The 17,927-nt window shown below is 41.4% G+C and overlaps 1 protein-coding gene across 10 annotated transcripts in view; it reads left to right on the forward strand.

Annotated features, from left to right (window-relative positions):
• The window catches only part of RAPGEF5 (Rap guanine nucleotide exchange factor 5), a 224,964-nt gene that overhangs the window by 96,814 nt on the left and 110,223 nt on the right, over positions 1 to 17,927 (forward strand). For all 10 annotated transcript variants that reach the window (XR_014266740.1, XR_014266741.1, XR_014266742.1 and 7 more), the window contains one exon: positions 13,085 to 13,158. Coding sequence is in view for 7 of the 10 variants with exons in the window: in XM_082472678.1 (XP_082328804.1) it covers positions 13,085 to 13,158 (74 nt within the window). In the remaining 3 variants the exon portion in view is untranslated. The remainder of the gene's footprint in view (positions 1 to 13,084; positions 13,159 to 17,927) is intronic.

The following is a 17,927-nucleotide window of genomic DNA, read 5'->3' on the forward strand; positions in this document are numbered from 1 at the left end:
GACCTAGTTTAAGTCTCCTCTCTTGGACCACTTGATTTCTGGCATGTGAGGTGGTTGGAGCCCCATGGTGCCCCTGGGCTCCTCTGGTCTCTGCAGAGGTGCCCATGCCAGTGGCTGCGGCCTTGTGGGATTTGCAGCGGCAGTCAGGGGCCCATCTTGGCTGGGTCAGTGTCTGGACCTTCCTGGCTCTTCGGCTCCATATTGCCTCTTGCTGGAACAGTAATCCCCACTGCTTCCCTGCTACATGCTCCAACCAGCCCCTGGCCCTTTTTGAGGGCAGGCTGCATCACAGGCCTCTGTTCCCCAGGCCATGGAGACACTTCTGAGTCCTTGCAGACTTCCCAGTCAGGGAAAGAAGAGCAACTCAGAAAAGTAAGCTCTGCCCCTTGTTTGCCCCTAGCCTTACGATGCTCACGGCTGATCCACTGTGTGTTTGCTGGCCCCTGCGTGGGGCTGGGGTAGACTTCAAGGCAGTCTCCCCTGTGTGCCACGGCCCTGTCAGTGTGTAAACCAGCACCCGCGGTCAGTGTCCCTTCAACCACCTACTGACCTCAGCCTCAGAGCCCAAGCCCACCTGGGGGAATCAGGACTGCTGCTCTGACCTTCTGTCTCTGCTACCTCTTTCCCCTGCCCCAGCCCACGGTCCACTTGCAGCAACACAGGGACAGCCTTGAGCTTTTCTAGCCCATTACTTCCTGACTGTCCCCTTGAGGGGAACAAACCTGTGGCTTAGCCATCCCAGGAGAAAAGAGATCTGTCATCTGAGACTTCTAGAGTTGGTTCTTGATGTGCAAAGGAAGGTGATATTCTCTACAGATTTTGCCCTTTCAAGTCTGTTGTCTTGCTGCACAATTCTACCTTGGGTGTTGGAATACAGATGTTATTGGCTTCATTTTTTTTTATATTCAAGTTTTTAATTTTTTTAATTTATTTTTTATTGAAGTATAGTTGAATTACACTGTTGTGTTAATTACTGCTGTACAACAAAGTGACTCAGTTATACATATATACATATTCTTTTTCATATTCTTTTCCATTGTGGTTTATCACAGGATATTGAATATAGTTCCCTGTGCTGTACAGGAGGACCTTGTTGTTTATCCATATTGGCTTCATTTTTATGCTCCTTATCTTCCGCTCTACCCCAGCTGTAGGTGGATCTGATTAGGAAAAAGTTTCCATCCAAGGATGAAAATTCAAAAGAAAAAAGCACATTACATGTTTTATACCATAAGTAGTAGCTACCCTTGATTAAGCCCTTGACCTCCATCCTTTCTTCCCCACACCCACCCTGTGGGGTCATGGTTATTATAATCCTCTTTTGCAAGTAATGAGGTTCAAGGTTGGTGAGTTGATATCACTTGACAAAGGTCGTATACTAGAAATAGCTTAGGAATGATGCTGTATTTTTTCCCAACTGTGTAATAAAAGGAAATTTCTTTAAATTTTAGCGGGATAGATTTCAATGAAGGTTAAGGAAAATTTTCAAATCTTCTTTCCTGGCCTCCTCTTGGCCTGTCTGATCCGCCCCCCCCCCCATTGATTGATTGATTGATCGATCGATTGTACTGTTTGGTGTCTTTGCTTGTATTTGCAAACACAAGGACTCTTAGGGGATTCTTGATGGTTCCTCTGTATGTTTTAGAATTTCACTGTGATGTCAAGGGAAGCTTCAGCAGTATAATTGCTGACCTTTAGGAACAACAATAACAAAAAGAATGAGCATCATATGAGTAGCACAAAGTTGTAATAAATGTTATTTTTGAAATGTAGGTTTCTTGTCTACTGTAAAACCTTAGTTAACAAGAGTGTCCATGTAGATCTGACCTGTTGTGTTTTCTGGTTTACAGTCCCTGAGGCAGAATTTCTTAGCTGTGAAAAGGAAATTAAGAGGCTCAGGTTCAGTTCTGGCTTAGTCCCTTACTGTGAAGTAGTGGCTTCCAGACGCTCATTTTCTTATTCTGTGAAATGGAGCAAAGGGCACCTGCCTCTGGGGCTCTTGCGGGTGGGAGAGAGTTAGATGGCCTAAAGCATGAAGCTTCTCACTGGCACGTAGTTAGGCCTAGAAATAATTTTCTTTTACTCCCTGAGATAAATCTTTTAAAATTTTAATTGCTGAGCGAAACTGTACAGAGTAGTGGAGTACGCTAGGATCTTTGTTAATGAATGAATATCTTGCAGTGTCTGAGCATCATTGATGCTCATATCTTTTATCATGTGATCAGCCTGAACCTGTCCTGTCACCAGAACACAGTCCTTGAAAGGCACTTAAAAAACGAAAACCTTTCTGTCTCCGGAGAAAAATGTTGAAGAAAATTTTTGCTAAGGTTAATTCGATTGTTTTTCATTGAGGTTTTCTTTTAGTTGGATTGTATACAAGCCATCTTTTCATTAAAAGGAAACTTGTTCATTTCTGGTACATTTCCTCTTAAGAAGGGCAAGGGAACAGGCTGCTGGGCTCAGGTACTGATGAGCTCTTTATTACCCTTGCCAATGGAGCAAAGATTTATGTTCTAATTAAAGGATACACTTTGCTCTGGTGACGTTATCATTTTTCTCTGTTGAATAACTTTTCCGTTGGCTGGACATGTATTAAATGTTACTCCAAAAAAAACACCTAACAGGTAAAAACCTGTGAAGAAGTGGAGGAAAGGAAGTTTGGAGGGCCGCCTCAACTACAAGACAAAGGCCTAAGAGCTGAAATGGAATCCTCTGTGCCTGAGGGCACAGATAAATCATGCAGTCAGTCAGGCGGCAGGGAAGCAGCCAGAGTCCCTCTCCGTGGCTTGAGGTGCCTCCAGCCAAGTGTGAGGAGTGTGGAGCGTCTGATGGGGGAGATGGCAGTGATTCTAGCCTCCACACTCTCGATTGATGATGATGTCTGGGTGCCGAGAATTTCCAGAATTATCAGCACACCTATATTCACATGTTAGTAAAAAGTAATACATTTCTTTTACGCAGCAAACATTTATCATCTGCTCTGTACAAATCCATGGGTTGGGAGGCATGGCTAGAGTTGGAGGGGAGGGGATGTGTAGGAGAGCTTAAAAATAAGTATGTCATTATGGCTCTAATTTTCAAAGAGACTGAAGTCCTAGTAGGAAATTCAAGTCAATTCTTGCTTAGATTGTTTGTAATAAACGTCTCATTTTCATTGTCTTCTTACTCCGGTTCAATACGTTTTCAAACAATTTAAATCTTCATAGCATATTGGAGCAGATAAAGAGTCAGATCTGGGTACTTAACTATCTCTTCCCCTGACTGCCTGGGTACTTCTGGGCAAGCTATTTAGCATCTCTCAGCCTCAGTTTTCTCATCTGTAAAATGAGGATAATCATAATAGCACTTGGAATCTGATTAAGGAGAAGGCCTACCATATATCTACCCTGTACCATCACTGGGATAACAGACGTATTATCTCATTTAACTCAGATTTCTATATGAAATGAATTGAATAACTGTTAAAATGTAAATGGATTCTGCCTTGGCCTCGGCAGTTGGTCATGTCTGCTAGAAATGTGTTCGTGCTCCTTGCTGGGTCTGAGTATCACTGATGAGGACTCTGTCAGTGAACATAAACACATTGCTGAAGGCGCACCAAGGCAGCCCAGCAACCTGTAGATGTACTCGCTTTCGGTTGGTAATTAGTGATCATTGTGAAACCAAGTCTCGCATGGGGTGTGGCCGGATTTGGGCAGCAGGATTTTATCCATGTACACAATTTTCCTCTCTCCTTACTAAGTGTGTTGGCAAAATCATGTGTGGGAAAAATTAAGAATTAAGGGTGTCCAAAAAAATGACCAAATGAGACAGTTCAAAAGAAGTAAATTGCTAAATTCCAGGAAGTGGTATTCACCTTTTATTAAGAGAAAGTAAGTTTCTCACGAGCCCTACTGAGTAGATATTTAACAAATGTTGGCCTAAAGAAGTATTAAAGGGGCTTCCCTGGTGGCGCAGTGGTTGAGAATCCGCCTGCCAATGCAGGGGACACGGGTTCGAGCCCTGGTCCGGGAGGATCCCACATGCTGTGAAGCAACTAAGCCCGTACACCACAACTACTGAGCCTGTGCTCTAGAGCCCGCGAGCCACAACTACTGAGCCTGTGTGCTGCAACTACAGAAGCCCGCGTGCCTAGAGCCCGTGCTCCGCAACAAGAGAAGCCACCGCAATGAGAAGCCCGTGCACCACAACGAAGAGCAGCCCCCGCTCGCCGCAATTAGAGGAAGCCCGCGTGCAGCAACGAAGACCCAACGCAGCCAAAAAAAAAAAAAAGAAGTATTATTAACCTGCCCACAGTGGCCACATACTTCAGTCCATCCTTGCCACTACCTCTACCAGAGGGGTATGGAAAAGATTAAATGGGATAATCCACATTAAGAGCCTGTGTCTTGAATATAGGTAGAGCTCAAGAGCTGTACATGTGTAGCGTAATGATGGTGATGTTTCCTTTGCTCACATCGCCTCACTTGTTGCTAAATGACTTCCGAGTTCCTCAGCCTAACATCCAAGGCCAACTAACTCTTCCAGCTTTGTTCTCTACTGTTTCCCAATACTGTCCTGTTCCCTGGTCCCATCCCATGCTTTTCTACACCTTACGTCTGTTTATGCCGATTCTCTGCATAGACTGCCTTTCCTCACCACCTCGTTCATGTGTCAGAATCTACCTTTTCCTTGAAGTCTCTTTCATAATCTTACCCTCTCCCTCAAACTGGATGTGGCATTTTATTCTGTTTGTATCTGTTTGTTTCTGAATTGGTCACCTTTGTTCAGTTAAGTAGACCAATACTCAGCAGCACAGTTTCTAGAAGTTATTCTCTCCCCTTGAGGAATTCGTGATGTAGATTAGTAAAGACAGATGTTTGTGTAGCTAGTTATAAAATACTGAGATGAGAAAGCATAACTGTATAGAAAAAGAGCTTTGTTAGGCCAGGAAGGAAGGACTCCCCATTTTGTCGAGGGCCAGGGGTACAGGTCGTGAGGACGCGGAAGGGTTCTCACTAGAGGGATGGGGTTTGAGCTGGAGAGCCCAGTGGACAAGAGTTTCACCTGGTGAAGGTGGCAACACGGGCATTCCAGGCTAGAAACAAAGAAATGTGGGGCGTGCCCTGGGAGAGTGTGAGACCCAAATGCCCAGCCTTCAAGGCCAGGTTGAGGCTTCAGCCTGAATGATGGCCAGTGTTTAATAGAGTAGGGATCCCAGGTGTCAAAACTCTCAAACCTGCACAAACTTGGGCGAAACCCTACTGCATCAGAGATGCTGGGATCGGGCTGTGGAGTCTGAGTTGGTATTGAGCTCCCTGCGTGACTGTCATGTTCTCCAAGTGGTGAGAGGCAGGAGTCTAAAGGGATTGGGGGGGCGTGGCAGGATCAGACTGGCGATTTGGAAGTGGAACATCTGGGTGGAGAATGTATTGAGGGAGAGGCTGGCTGATAAGCTGTGGCAGTGGCCCCAGTGAGAGGTGGCGGGGTCATGAGCTATGAAAGTGGCAGGAAGGGAGAGGGATAGAAACGTTTCAGAAGTACAAGTGACAGGATCTAGTGAGAGATGGATGTGAGGGATGAGGGGAAGGAAGAATATGAAGACGCCTGGTGGCGATCTGAACTAAAGAACAAGCCCCCGGAGGAGGAAGAGGCTTGTGGGATATAGTGAGGGTGATGCATGTGACTTCAGACCTTTGTGTCCTCACATCCTACTAAATAGATGACTCTTTCTTGAGGGCAGAGGTGGTACCACTATACCTATCGTAGCAGCTTGTACGGAGACACGTGACGGTCTGTGAAATGAACATCCTCAGTGTGTAACCAGAGATGTGGGCCTGGAATTCAGAGAAGAGGGCAGAGATGTACACACAGCTTTGGAAATAACCCGCATAACAGGGAAAGTTGAAACCATAGGAACAGATAAGATCACTGAGGAAAGAGGCAAAGAGAGAAAAGAGAGCCTGCAGAAAACTTGCATTTTCAGAGTTTCAACATGATAAGGACCCAGAAAAGAATTTTAAAACAACAGTCTCAAGTTCAGCTGACAGGCTGAACAGACTGGGACAAAGATACAGTGGTTATTGGTCAGCTTTCAAAGTGAAGTTCAAATGGCACTGGATGGGCCAGATCATAATAGTGAAGCGTGGTGGGAATGTAAATTGGTGCAGCCACTGTGGAAAACAGTATGGAGGATCCTCAAAAAATTAAAAATAGAACTACCATGTGATCTAGCACTTCCACTTCTGGGAATATATCCAGAGGAAATGAAAACACTAACTTGAAAAGATATCTATACCCCCATTTCACAGCAGCATTATTTACAATATCCAAGGCATGGATACAGCCTAAGTGTCCATCAATGGATGAATGGATATAGAAAAAAACAAACTCATAGAAAAAGACATCAGACTTATAGTTACCAGAGGCAGAGGGTTGCGGGAGGGGAAATGGAGGAAGGTGGTCAAAAGACACAAACTTCCAGTTCGAAGATAACTAAGTACTAGGGATATAACGTACAACATGATGACTATAGCTGACACTGCTGTATGTTACATAGGAAAGTTGTTAAGAGAAAATCCTAAGAGTTCTCATCACAAGGAGAATTTTTTTCCTTTTTCTTTTGTTTCTTTTCTTTTTACTGTATCTATAAGAGAAGATGGGTGTTAGCTGAACTGATTATAGTAAACACTTCACAATATATGTAAATGAGACCATCATGCTGTACACGTTAAACTTATACAGTGATGTATGTCAATTATTTTTCAATAAAACTGGAAAAAAAACAGACAAAACTTTAAACAGTAAAAAAAATAATAAAAATACTGTATGGAATGACTCATTGGTGAGTACTGACCACTATTGTTCAAATTTTCCTGCAAAAACATATATAGTGATGCGTTGAGGCTTGCAACTGCTCTTTCCCTTACTTTTTAAAGATTAGAAAAGATTGAGCGTTTGGAAGCATTTGTGATTGTATGTTGGTAACTAAAAATGAATGTACTCTATCAGTGTATCTTGCCGGCAGCTCATTTCCATGCCCTCTCACGGGGAATACACTCCTTGTTGAATGTGGATGGAGTCTTGTTGAGAGGCCTCCTAAAATAAACAAAATGACCTTTCTCCAGGAATGGTACCAAAAAATAGCTGGTTACTTGGATGGTGAGGAACTAGATTCTGCCTCTTGTGGCCTGAAAACACCTCTGTGTTTTCTTAACATTTTTATGTTCACAACCCACAGAACACACAAAAGAGCTTGACCTGGCACATACCTAATTCACATTTGTGAAAAATACTTTACAAGTTGCAATGCCTTTGACTTTTAATTTTTTTTCCTATTCTTTCTACTGTATTCTGTTCTATTTCATTAAAAAAGAAATGAAAAGAAATCCTGGTCAGGAGGCACATGAATGGATTTGCAGACGTGTAGTTTGACCAGCCTGTTCTGCTCCATCCTTGACCGAGGGCGACTTGAACTGCCACAGATACATACGTTGTATGTGGGAGGACCAGGACAGGTTCCTTCACCTCGTCTATGAGATGAGGATGATTTTACTTGCCCAACTATTCAGGTTGTGTGAACATCAGATGAGACCCTTCATGAAACAGCTATCCCTCTGTAAAAAATACCACATAGGTGAAAGAGGACATTATTGCCAAAACTTTAATTCTTGGCAAGTTACTCAATGAATTATTTTTCTCAACTGTATTTGCTGATTTCTCACATTGGAACTTGAAGTGCTAAGTTTCTGTCTGTAGTAAGATTTTTGGTTGGTTTGTAAATTAAAAAAAAAAAAAAGTTTGGTTGATCCTTAAAGAACGCTCGCAACTCTAGTCACATAGTGCATTACAATCATTGTGTTTAATGACCTGCTGGTTTGGCTTCGACCTTTACACAATTGATCAGAAATTAAGTAAGCATCATTCTGAAAGAGTATCAGTCCCCTTTGTGTTTAAATAATAGTTTTGACAGAGTTATTTTTTTTTGTACAATATTTTAGTAAAAAATAAAACAAACAATAAATTATGCCAATATCTCACCACTAATATTAGAAAACTCAGGGCTGTGGGCAATGCACCTTATTCTCAGAGGGTTGCCCAGGAACTATATAGTTCTAAGAGTGAAGAGCGGGGAGAGAGAGAGATTTACTTTTAAGGAATTGGCCCACATGATTGTGGAGGCTGGCAAGTCTGATATCTGCAGGTTAAGTCTGCAGTCTGTACAGTCTGGAAAGAGATTTGTTGCAGTTCACGTCTGAAGGCAGCGGGCTTGCAGAATCCCCTCTTCCTCAAGGGAGGTCAGTCTTTTTCTTTTTTTTTTTTTTCAATCAGTCATCAATTTTATACACATCAGTGTATACATTGACAGAGTTATTGGGAGAGTTTTCTTAGCAACCATCCCAGTAAGTCGTGGGGAGAGAGAGCCTGTTGTCCCCAAGGAAGCAAGAAAGTGACATTCAGGCAAGCCCTGGCATCCTCGGAGGCTGTCACCAGTAACTCCTCTTGAATTGCTCTTGGCTAACTTACAAATAGATACAATTAAACTAAGTACTTTTATGTGAATTAGTGCTAATTAATCCACATATAGTCTTAGTTCTCTCGAGGGCTCTCGTGTTTACCATTCAAAGCATACGCTTCAGAGCTTGTGCTGTCACTTTTGTTGTGGTAAGTTATTTTCAAAGGTCTTTTCTGGCTTTTGGACTCCGTGTGTTGAGAGATAAGGGGATGGATGGTTTGTGTTGGCAGAGTGCGGCTTCGAGCTTCCCTCGGTCCCAGAAGCAGTCGTTCCTGCATCTGTGTTCCACTGGAGGGAACTGTCCCAGAATCAATATTTGCATAGGAAAGTTTCCCCCAACATATTCTTATTCTGATCAGATAAACGAACTCAGTTCATGAATCCAAGTAACTGCTTCCTCCTTGTTCTACCGCGAGCCGCACTATGAGAAGGCACGAAGAGAAACTGCCCCTTAACGTATTCCTAGACATTAATCTCATGTTAAAAGGTCAACAAGGCATTCCCTTTTAGGTGGCTAACTATGTGGTCCATGAGACTTCATGGGGGTGATTATAAAATCCTCTGAAGGCCACGATAAATAAGGTGTTTTCCCCAAGTGGTGTATGTGAAACCCTGGCTAAAATGCATTCTTGGAATCATATTAGTTTCAGTATTTCCAATAAAATTATGTTACGTATTATAAGAGACCACACTCTTTTCTTCATTATCAAGGTGCTGAGGTTAAGAGTCTACTAGAACTTTTGAGTGTCTCTTCATTACCCACATTGCAATCAGTTGCTGAGTGACCTTTGCCACGTGCCTTTAACTTACTTGTGTTTCTAATTCTTGCTCTGTTAACCAACATGTAACTCTGGGCAACACATTTTGAGGTCTTCAAACATGTGATAAGAAATGTAGCATTGTTGTTGAGGATAAGCTAGAAATACAGGACTGAATTTTAATTTTATCCCAAGTATGCTTTTCTGTTAATCTCTTCTTCCTTTGGTTCTATTTATATGTACTAAGAATTATGCCTAAATCTCAAAAACTAGTGTGAATTCTCAATCATGAAATTTCTATTCACTGTCCTGCATATTGTATGCTGCAGTATAATAAGGTGAGAAAAAGAAGTGCATAGACACCAGAACATTGTTGTTTTAGAAACAAAAACATGAATGTAATAGGCAAAAATACTTCAAAATTTAACTTTCTTTATTTTCATCAAAACTGAAACTTTAAAGGGCAAAAATTCAAATAAAGCATAAATTAAGTGCCAACGTACGGTGGATACTTCATGTGGGCCAAGTTGTCCCCTGTAGGTATATTACTGAATTGCCCTCCAAAAACATAATTCCCCATTACAGGATGAGGAAAGGCTTCTTATATTAGTTGTTAGTTTGCTTATTTCTACAGCCCATTGCATTTTTAAGTGGAATTTCAGATGTTATTTTGTATTTTATTTTCCCCTTTTCATTCGTGCCTCTAGTTTTTCAAAGAAAACCGGAGTGTTTTTCTTTATTTTTAAAGTTCCTCCTAATTGGGCCACAGTAGCGTCAATGGAACATTTTGTTGAAAATAGAAGAAAAGCTTCTGCCCGATTCCGCTGTTCCTGTCTTGCCTTTAAATGCTCAGCTGGTAGGAGTTATCCTAGTTACCGTGGAGTTTAACAGAAGACTTTCCCTCCCCTCTTTTTTCATATATGGTTATGAAAGATGTAGCTCATATATGCAGGTGTAGTCAAGTTGTGCCATTTTGGTCACTTGGGGAGAAATTGTTCATCTCAGTTAATTTTTACAGAGCTCATGCTGCGTGCACAGCATTTTAGGTGGGTGCCATCATAAGCGCCATGCAGTGGGCATAAACGGCATATAAAAGCAGAAGGTATGTGAAATAATATTTTTAAAAATACAGAGCAAAGAGCATGGTACTTAAAAGTACACAAAACAGTGCAAACTGAATCCAGAAGTCCAGTGGGCAACCTCACTGTCAGTGAGGTTGCTATGTCTGGGGCCTGATTTTGATGGAGAAGGCAGGAAGAATAAGTGGTACAGTGGGTATGAGCAGTGCCTTATTCTACTTACATATCACCCTGGATTACTTTTTCTTACTCATCTCCCTCTCCCACCTGCACAGTCCCCTGCCTCTCATATTCAGTTCATTGCCAAATGAACTCAAAAACACAGTTCAGGGGCTTCCCTGGTGGCACAGTGGTTGAGAATCCACCTGCCAATGCAGGGGACACGGGTTCGAGCCCTGGTCTGGGAAGATCCCACATGCCGTGGAGCAACTGGACCTGTGAGCCACAACTACTGAGCCTGTGCGTCTGGAGCTTGTGCTCTGCAACAAGAGAGGCCGTGACAGTGAGAGGCCTGTTCACCATGATGAAGAGTGGCCCCCGCTCACCAGAACTAGAGAAAGCCCTCGCACAGAAACGAAGACCCAACACAGTCAAAAATAAATAAATAAATACATTAATTAATTAAAAAGAATAAAAAACAAAAAAAAACACAGTTCAAATCCTCCATGTTTCTTCAGCTCATTGCCGCTTCCCTGGTCCATGCCCTGGTTATCTTTATGCCAGATGTTAAGCCACGGTCACCTAACTGGACTCCCTGCTTCCTTCTTGCTCCTTGTAAGTCTGGTCTCCACAAAGCAGGCAAAAAGTACCTTTGAAAATAGACACATCATGCAGTTCCCGATTTTAAAATTCCTTGGTGGCCCCCCCCCCACCATGTTCTTAGACTAACATCTGAATTGACCATGGTCCATGCTCTCTCCAGGCTTGTCTTGCATCACTCTTACCTGTCTCGGGCAGCTCCGTCTCAACTTTGGGTCTCAGCCCACATATCACTTCTTCAGAGAAGCACCGTGCGTGGCCTGCTCTCCGCAGTGACCTCCCCCAGTTGGTTTTCTGTCATTTCACCATTTATCATGATCTTTAATACCATCTTATTTTTAAACATTATTATTGTAATAATTATGATTGTTACTAGTTGGAACAGTAGTTGTTAGCTATCCCCCCAGCTACTATGTGTACTTCATGAGGTCAGGAGCTTACCTATCTTGTTCACAGGAATAACCCCAGTGCCAGGCACCTAGTAGGTACTAAGTACATATTTGTTAAAATGGAAGAGCAAGCTATACAAGGAGAAAAATAATGAAATTGTAGAGTTTGGATCAGAGCTGGGTACAATACATTCTGATGTTAAATGTCAGGGTGAAGTTGGAGATGAGGAGGAAGCTGGAGAATTCAAGGAAGACCTTCTGTGATGAACAGTGTTCAGACTTGGTGAGATAAGTGATACAGAGGCCAAAGCAGAGCACTTACTGTTATATTTTTTGAGACTGATTATTTAGCAGGTGTGCTCAAGCCCGATTTTATTAGGGAGAGGTTGGAATCAGGGGCTTTGTGGTAGGAGGTTATTGCACCGGTGCAGAAAGGGTGACAAGGACTTGGATAGGGAGATGCTGGGGAAGTATGGGAGAAGAGGTGGATTCAGGTCTCCATAGTTTGGGATTTTGGGGTAACAGTGCTCTGTACAATCCAAATATAAAATATTGTGCTTCCTCTAGCAATCCCACTCCTGGGTATATAGCCAGAGAAAACTCTAACTCGAAAAGGTACGTGCACCCCAGTGTTCATAGCAGCACTGTTTGCAATAGCCAGGACATGGAAGCAACCTAAGTGTCCATCAACAGGTGAACGGATAAAGAAGATGTGGCACATATATACAATGGAATACTACTCGTAATAAAGAAGAAGGAAATAATGTCATTTACAGCAACATGGGTGGACCTAGAGATTATCACACTAAGTGAAGTAAATCAGATAAAGACAAATATCATATGATATCACTTATATGTGGAGTCTAAAAAAATGATACAAATGAACTTATTTACAAAACAGAAACAGACTTACAGACATAGAAAACAAATTTATGGTTATCAAAGGGAAAAGGGGGGGGTGATGGATAAATTAGGAGTTTGGGATTAGCAGATACACACTACTATATATAAAATAGATAAATAGCAAGGTCCTACTCTATAGTACAGGGAGCTATATTCAGTGTCTTGTAATAACCTATTATGGAAAATAATCTGAAAAAGTATATATGTATAACTGAATCACTGCTGTACACTTGAAACTAACACAACATTGTAAATCAACTATATTTCAGATTGAAAAAATCATGCTTCCTTCATTATGTAACAGTAAACTATTAGCCAAAAAAAATCACATAAAAAAAAATATGATGTTCTCACATGAACTGGATAGAAGCCTTCACCTCTACCCCAGCTCCACCTTGGGTGAAGTACAAAACTGACATGATGATGTCTTGATGGGTTGAGGTGACGAGGAAAATTGAGATCAGATTGCTCCAATGCCACTGATTTAACAAATGAGATAATGTACATGAAAACTGCCCAGTGCTCTTAGTTAAACTTTTCATCCAAATAATTTAAAAAGCAGTACTGATACTTACATTTTGGGACTCTACCTAACATTATTTTTTCCTGCCAAATTGCCATCTGAAAAGAAAATGACCTGAAACAATTTTCTTATGATGCTACATTTGTTTAATATTGTTCTTTTTCTTTTTTTTATTTAAGCAATTGAACAAGATGAAGAAAACAGTGACAAACACGTAACTGTGACAGAGGCTGAAGGTGTGGCAGATCCTCAGGTGTGACAAGTTCTGTGACAGCCCCTCCTTACACCCTTCTTCTGTGGTGAGAGTGGTGAGATGGCACAGGTGTTTGCAGATGATACAGGTCTCACCTTTTGTGTTCTGTACAATAGTCATATTATGGGAATGAAACACTTATTTTTGATAAGAGATATTTCACAAGAAAAACCTAAATTGCTCTTCATGTTTATAGTTTGATTCATGGGGGAGGGACAGATACGGAGACATCCTTCACTTCCCAGAGACAGCAAGCAAAGCAAGTGAAGAACCAGGGGAGACCGCCCTAGGGTAGACTGTCCCCTGGAGATGGCAGAGGAGAATCAGCCAGCTGACAGCATGACAGCTGGGACAGGGCCAGACAGATCAGTGCGATGCCTCACCTGGCAAAGTTTCTGTGCCCACCCCCAGCATTTACCTCGTGGTATGGACATGCTTTTAGTAGCAGCTGACCTCCAAATACTATGGCAGCATAAAAACTTTGGGTACCCTACTGCTATCAACTGTTAACTTTATGTAAGTGCAGAGCATTTAGAGATTCTCTGTGGGGACAGCAGGGCGAGAAGCAGAACAGATGGCGTAAGGACATTCTTTTGCAAGCCCTCAACAATTCAACTCCACTCCTCAGAGTTCCACCCCCTTGACACCCAGCTATAGCCTTGTTTGACATGGCTAAATACCTAGCTACCATAAGCCAGTTTGTTAACCCTTTTGAGTTTTAGGTGACTCATCTCTAAACCTACCTGATAGGGGAGCTGTGAGGATTAAAAAGAGAAGTATGTTGAGTAAATAAGCCATTGCATTTTATTATACATAAGAACGAGAAAGGAGCGGGTCCAGGGGAGTGTACTACTAAGAATTCGATCATGGTGTGTATAGAGCCATGGGTTGATTGATCTACCCAGGGAGAAGAATCGGAGCTACTCTACACTCAGGGGGAAAGGAGTGGAAGAACTCTGGAAACAGGCAAGCCCGTTTGAGCCCTTACCCCATGCAGGGTGTTGCTCCGTTCTACTAGCTAGACCTACAGAGGAAATGGCCTCTCAGGATTGTGGTGATGGTATGCTGGTATCACGCGGGTCCAAACTCATCAAAATGGATACATTAAATGTGTGTGACTTTTTGTATATGAAGTATACCTCAGTAGGCCTGGAGAAGAAAAGATTCTTAGTTTGGTTGACCCCGCACACTTCACCTTTAAAGTTGTAAGTCTGTGGATTCTGGTCAGAATAATCACATTAGCTTTCTCAGCCAGGGTTGCAGAGGTTGTCATGTTCTAGTAAGTTCATATAAGGACTTGTTTGGAATTGTTTTGCTGTGGTAACATTCAGAATGCTGCAATCCACAGGCTCATAATGAAATTATACTTCAGGCTTCCAAGCAAACCTGGGCAAGGATAGCTTTCTCAAAGGTTTCTTAAGGCATTAAGTTATTAGTAGGACAGTTTATTATTTTGTTTCTAAATTTAAACTGCTATTTTTAATTTATTTTGGACTTATTCTGTGGACAAAAGGCTGTTTTAATGCAATTTTATTCCTCTATGTATCTCAAATGGATGCATAGACCTTGCTCTACGAGGTTTTGTGGTTTTTCTTCAGCAACAGTGACATCTCTGTGCATCTACAGAATGTACAGAGGAATGAAATTATGAAACCAATTGAAACCAGTGAATCGATAATTAGATCAGGAACAGATTCTCTTTAGGTTTAGAGAGTCATGAGTTAATTCACTGGGCTGCATAATTATGTAGTCTTCAGAGTATATTTTAAGCAAGTTAAGTGCACACTGGTTTCTCATTCCTTCCCCGTACATGATGAATTATGTCACTATGGGGAAAATGTCCCCTGGCTGTTGAAAACTTTGGGTGTATAAAGGGTTAAGCCAGTCACTAACTCCAGAGAGACTGGGCCTTGCTGTACGCAGGTTTACCACCTACTGGAAAACTCTAGTTCTCTCCTCATATGTTGATTCCTTTCTTTCCTTTCTCTCTAAAAATATCTTTTCTGCCTAGGAAACTCCCTATTTCCATGCAGTGATGTGTAGGAAGAGTGAAGGGAGCATGTAGCCTGGGGTTTACATCCCAGCCCTTCTTCCTCATTGCTGGGTGCCTGGAGGCAAGTTCTTTATTGTCTCTAAACCAGTTCGTTCCTGTAGGGTGGCATCCGTCTCTTTGTCACCAAAGTGTCCCCACCGTGCTAGGCAGTGACTAGCATGCTTGGTTTTCATCTTTGTAAAGTAGAGGTGTTATAAAGTTGTCATGAGGTTGAAATGAAGCAACATAAAAATGCGTGCCAACCTGGCACATAAAAGAGTTTCCGTGAATGTCAGGCAGCATCCGTGAGGTTAAGAGTGTTGTCTCCTGGGCCAGGCTGCACTGTCACAGCAACCCAGGGCAAGTTACACTACTCTCTGGTGCCCCATGTTCCTTTTCTGTAAGAGTATTGAGAGTTAACACTTAGACAGTACTGCAAACGCACTCTTCTAAGCTCTTTGTTTTTATTTACGTACTTAAACCTCACAGCAAACCCTGTGAGGCAGATAATATACTTACCACCACTTCACAGATGAGCTGCTAAGTGGTGGGGATGGGAATCCAGCCAAGGTAGTCTGGCTCCGACACCCTTGCTTTTAACCCCTATGCTAAACTGCCTTTCTAACATCTGTAAAATGGAGACAGTTATTTTGAAGATCAAATGAATATATGTGAAGTAGTTAGAACAGTGCCTGGCACACAGTAAGTATAGCCTGGAGTTATTATCATTGTCATGATCAGTATCACATTGCTTTCTGGTCTGAATATTTAAGGTATCTAACAGGCCTGGGCTGCAGTGTTGCTCTGTCTGCCGTTATGGTATCTGCACTTACAGAAAACATTCTAGACCCTTCACTCGTTATAACCCTTTATTTAGGACTAAAGGATTAAAGAATCTTTATCAAAATGTATAGAATTTTTGCAGGTTCTAGTGAGATATTCAATGAGTAATTTATAACATGCTGAACTTTGGAAATTCTTGCTTTTATTCAGGTGGCCATAGACCACTGGATTCAGTAATTATTTTGTCTCCTATTCCTCCATTGGAATCAATCATTTAAATATTAAGTGATAATAACTGTTAATTATACAAATTGATTGCCACATAGTTCATGATTGTTTTATCAGCAAAGTGTGATTTTTCAAAAAAAAAGACTGAAGAAAGCTCTTATTTAAGGTTGTGATAGCTATCATAGAAAACAGATGACCCTTTTAAATCCTTTGTGTTAGAGTTTATTAAATTTATGTATTCTCTCTTTTTTTAAACTACTTTATTATTTGCCAACTTTGCTGCTCTGCTTAGCAAAATGATCAGTAATGTATACAGATCTGAGCTGTAATTTCTGTCAGGTCAAAACAAGATAAAATCCTGGTGACCTCCCTATTCTAGTCTGAAAATTCAAGGAATTAAATATATGTAATGAATGAACCCCTTACTTCATCGATTATGTAAATATGTAATGTATTTAGTCTCATCAGAAGAGATAATTATATAAGTATAATAGATTAAGAACATATTTAAGGGAAATAACAGTCATAAATTCCACGCAGCTACGGTTTCTGCCTCCTTCCCCGCCCCCGGCCCACTTTGGCAGGACACAGTATCACGTGGTGTTTGTAGAGGATGGGTCTGTGTGACCAGTGTGGTGTATCAACACAAGTAATTCCACAGGGGAGGGGGACCGGAGCAGTGAACCCCCCTGAACTTGCACTGCCTCACCTGTACAGTGAGGGGCCGGGAATCACTGAACGCTTCCTAAGGCGCTGTGATGCCCCAGCATGGTGTCTGAGGCCCGTCCTAGTGATGCCCTGGACATTAATAAACCCGCCTTTACCATCACACTTTTTATCGCGTGTACTTTTCACTGTATGTTCTTTTCTTGATCCTTTCCGCAGTTATCAAAGGGTGTATTTTTCTATTCCAACCAGTAGGAAATGTGTCATAGTTTTCTTTCTCTGGAGAAAATTGAGAAAATGAATAATAAAATGAAATTTTAAAAATTATTCATTTATTATGAACTGTCTGCTGAATTTTCCTGGACAGAATTCTACTTTCTGTGTTGGAAATAGGAAACGTATTACGCCATCCCAGTCCATCAGTGTTTTATTCTGTCACTTGGACTTTGTGTTTAAAGTCACAAAAAAAAATTTATGAATTTCCATTCAAGATTTAAGTTTTGAAGAAATGAATCTATTATGTAGTAATCAATACGCATTTACCCGAATACCCTGAATTTGTATTGAAAAGCATTCTGTTATTACAAAAGTGCTTTCATGAAAGGTGGATTCTTTCATCCTGTCTTTCCTTCCCTTGATAGCGATTTTTGCATGGTGTTTTAGAAAAGGTGATTTTTAAGGTTATGATAATGCAGAAAATGCTTCCATACATAGAACTGTGCTCTTTCACCTTATGTCATAAAGGCTGTTCATTTAGTTTGCAGTTTTTCCTAAGGAAATTCTGTCCAAGTTTCATTTCACCACTGAAAGAATGGGCGAAACATTTCTATGACTCCATTTATAAAGGAAACAGACTTTTCATTTACATTCATAACATCTGTCTTCTCAGATACTGAAAATGATATAAATAGCTTTAATTATGCATTACAGAGATTTTTTTTTTCGAAGCAGACCTTGAAATAAGGCTCTTAAATAACTCTTCTGCTGGTTACACCTTAATCTTTTATTTTTTTCTGGCCTAATAGTGTTAGGTAAACTGTTTATAATTAATTTCACGTAG

The sequence above is a fragment of the Balaenoptera physalus genome (genome assembly GCF_965194825.1).
Source record: "Balaenoptera physalus genome assembly, chromosome: 8".
NCBI lineage: Eukaryota > Metazoa > Chordata > Mammalia > Artiodactyla > Balaenopteridae > Balaenoptera > Balaenoptera physalus.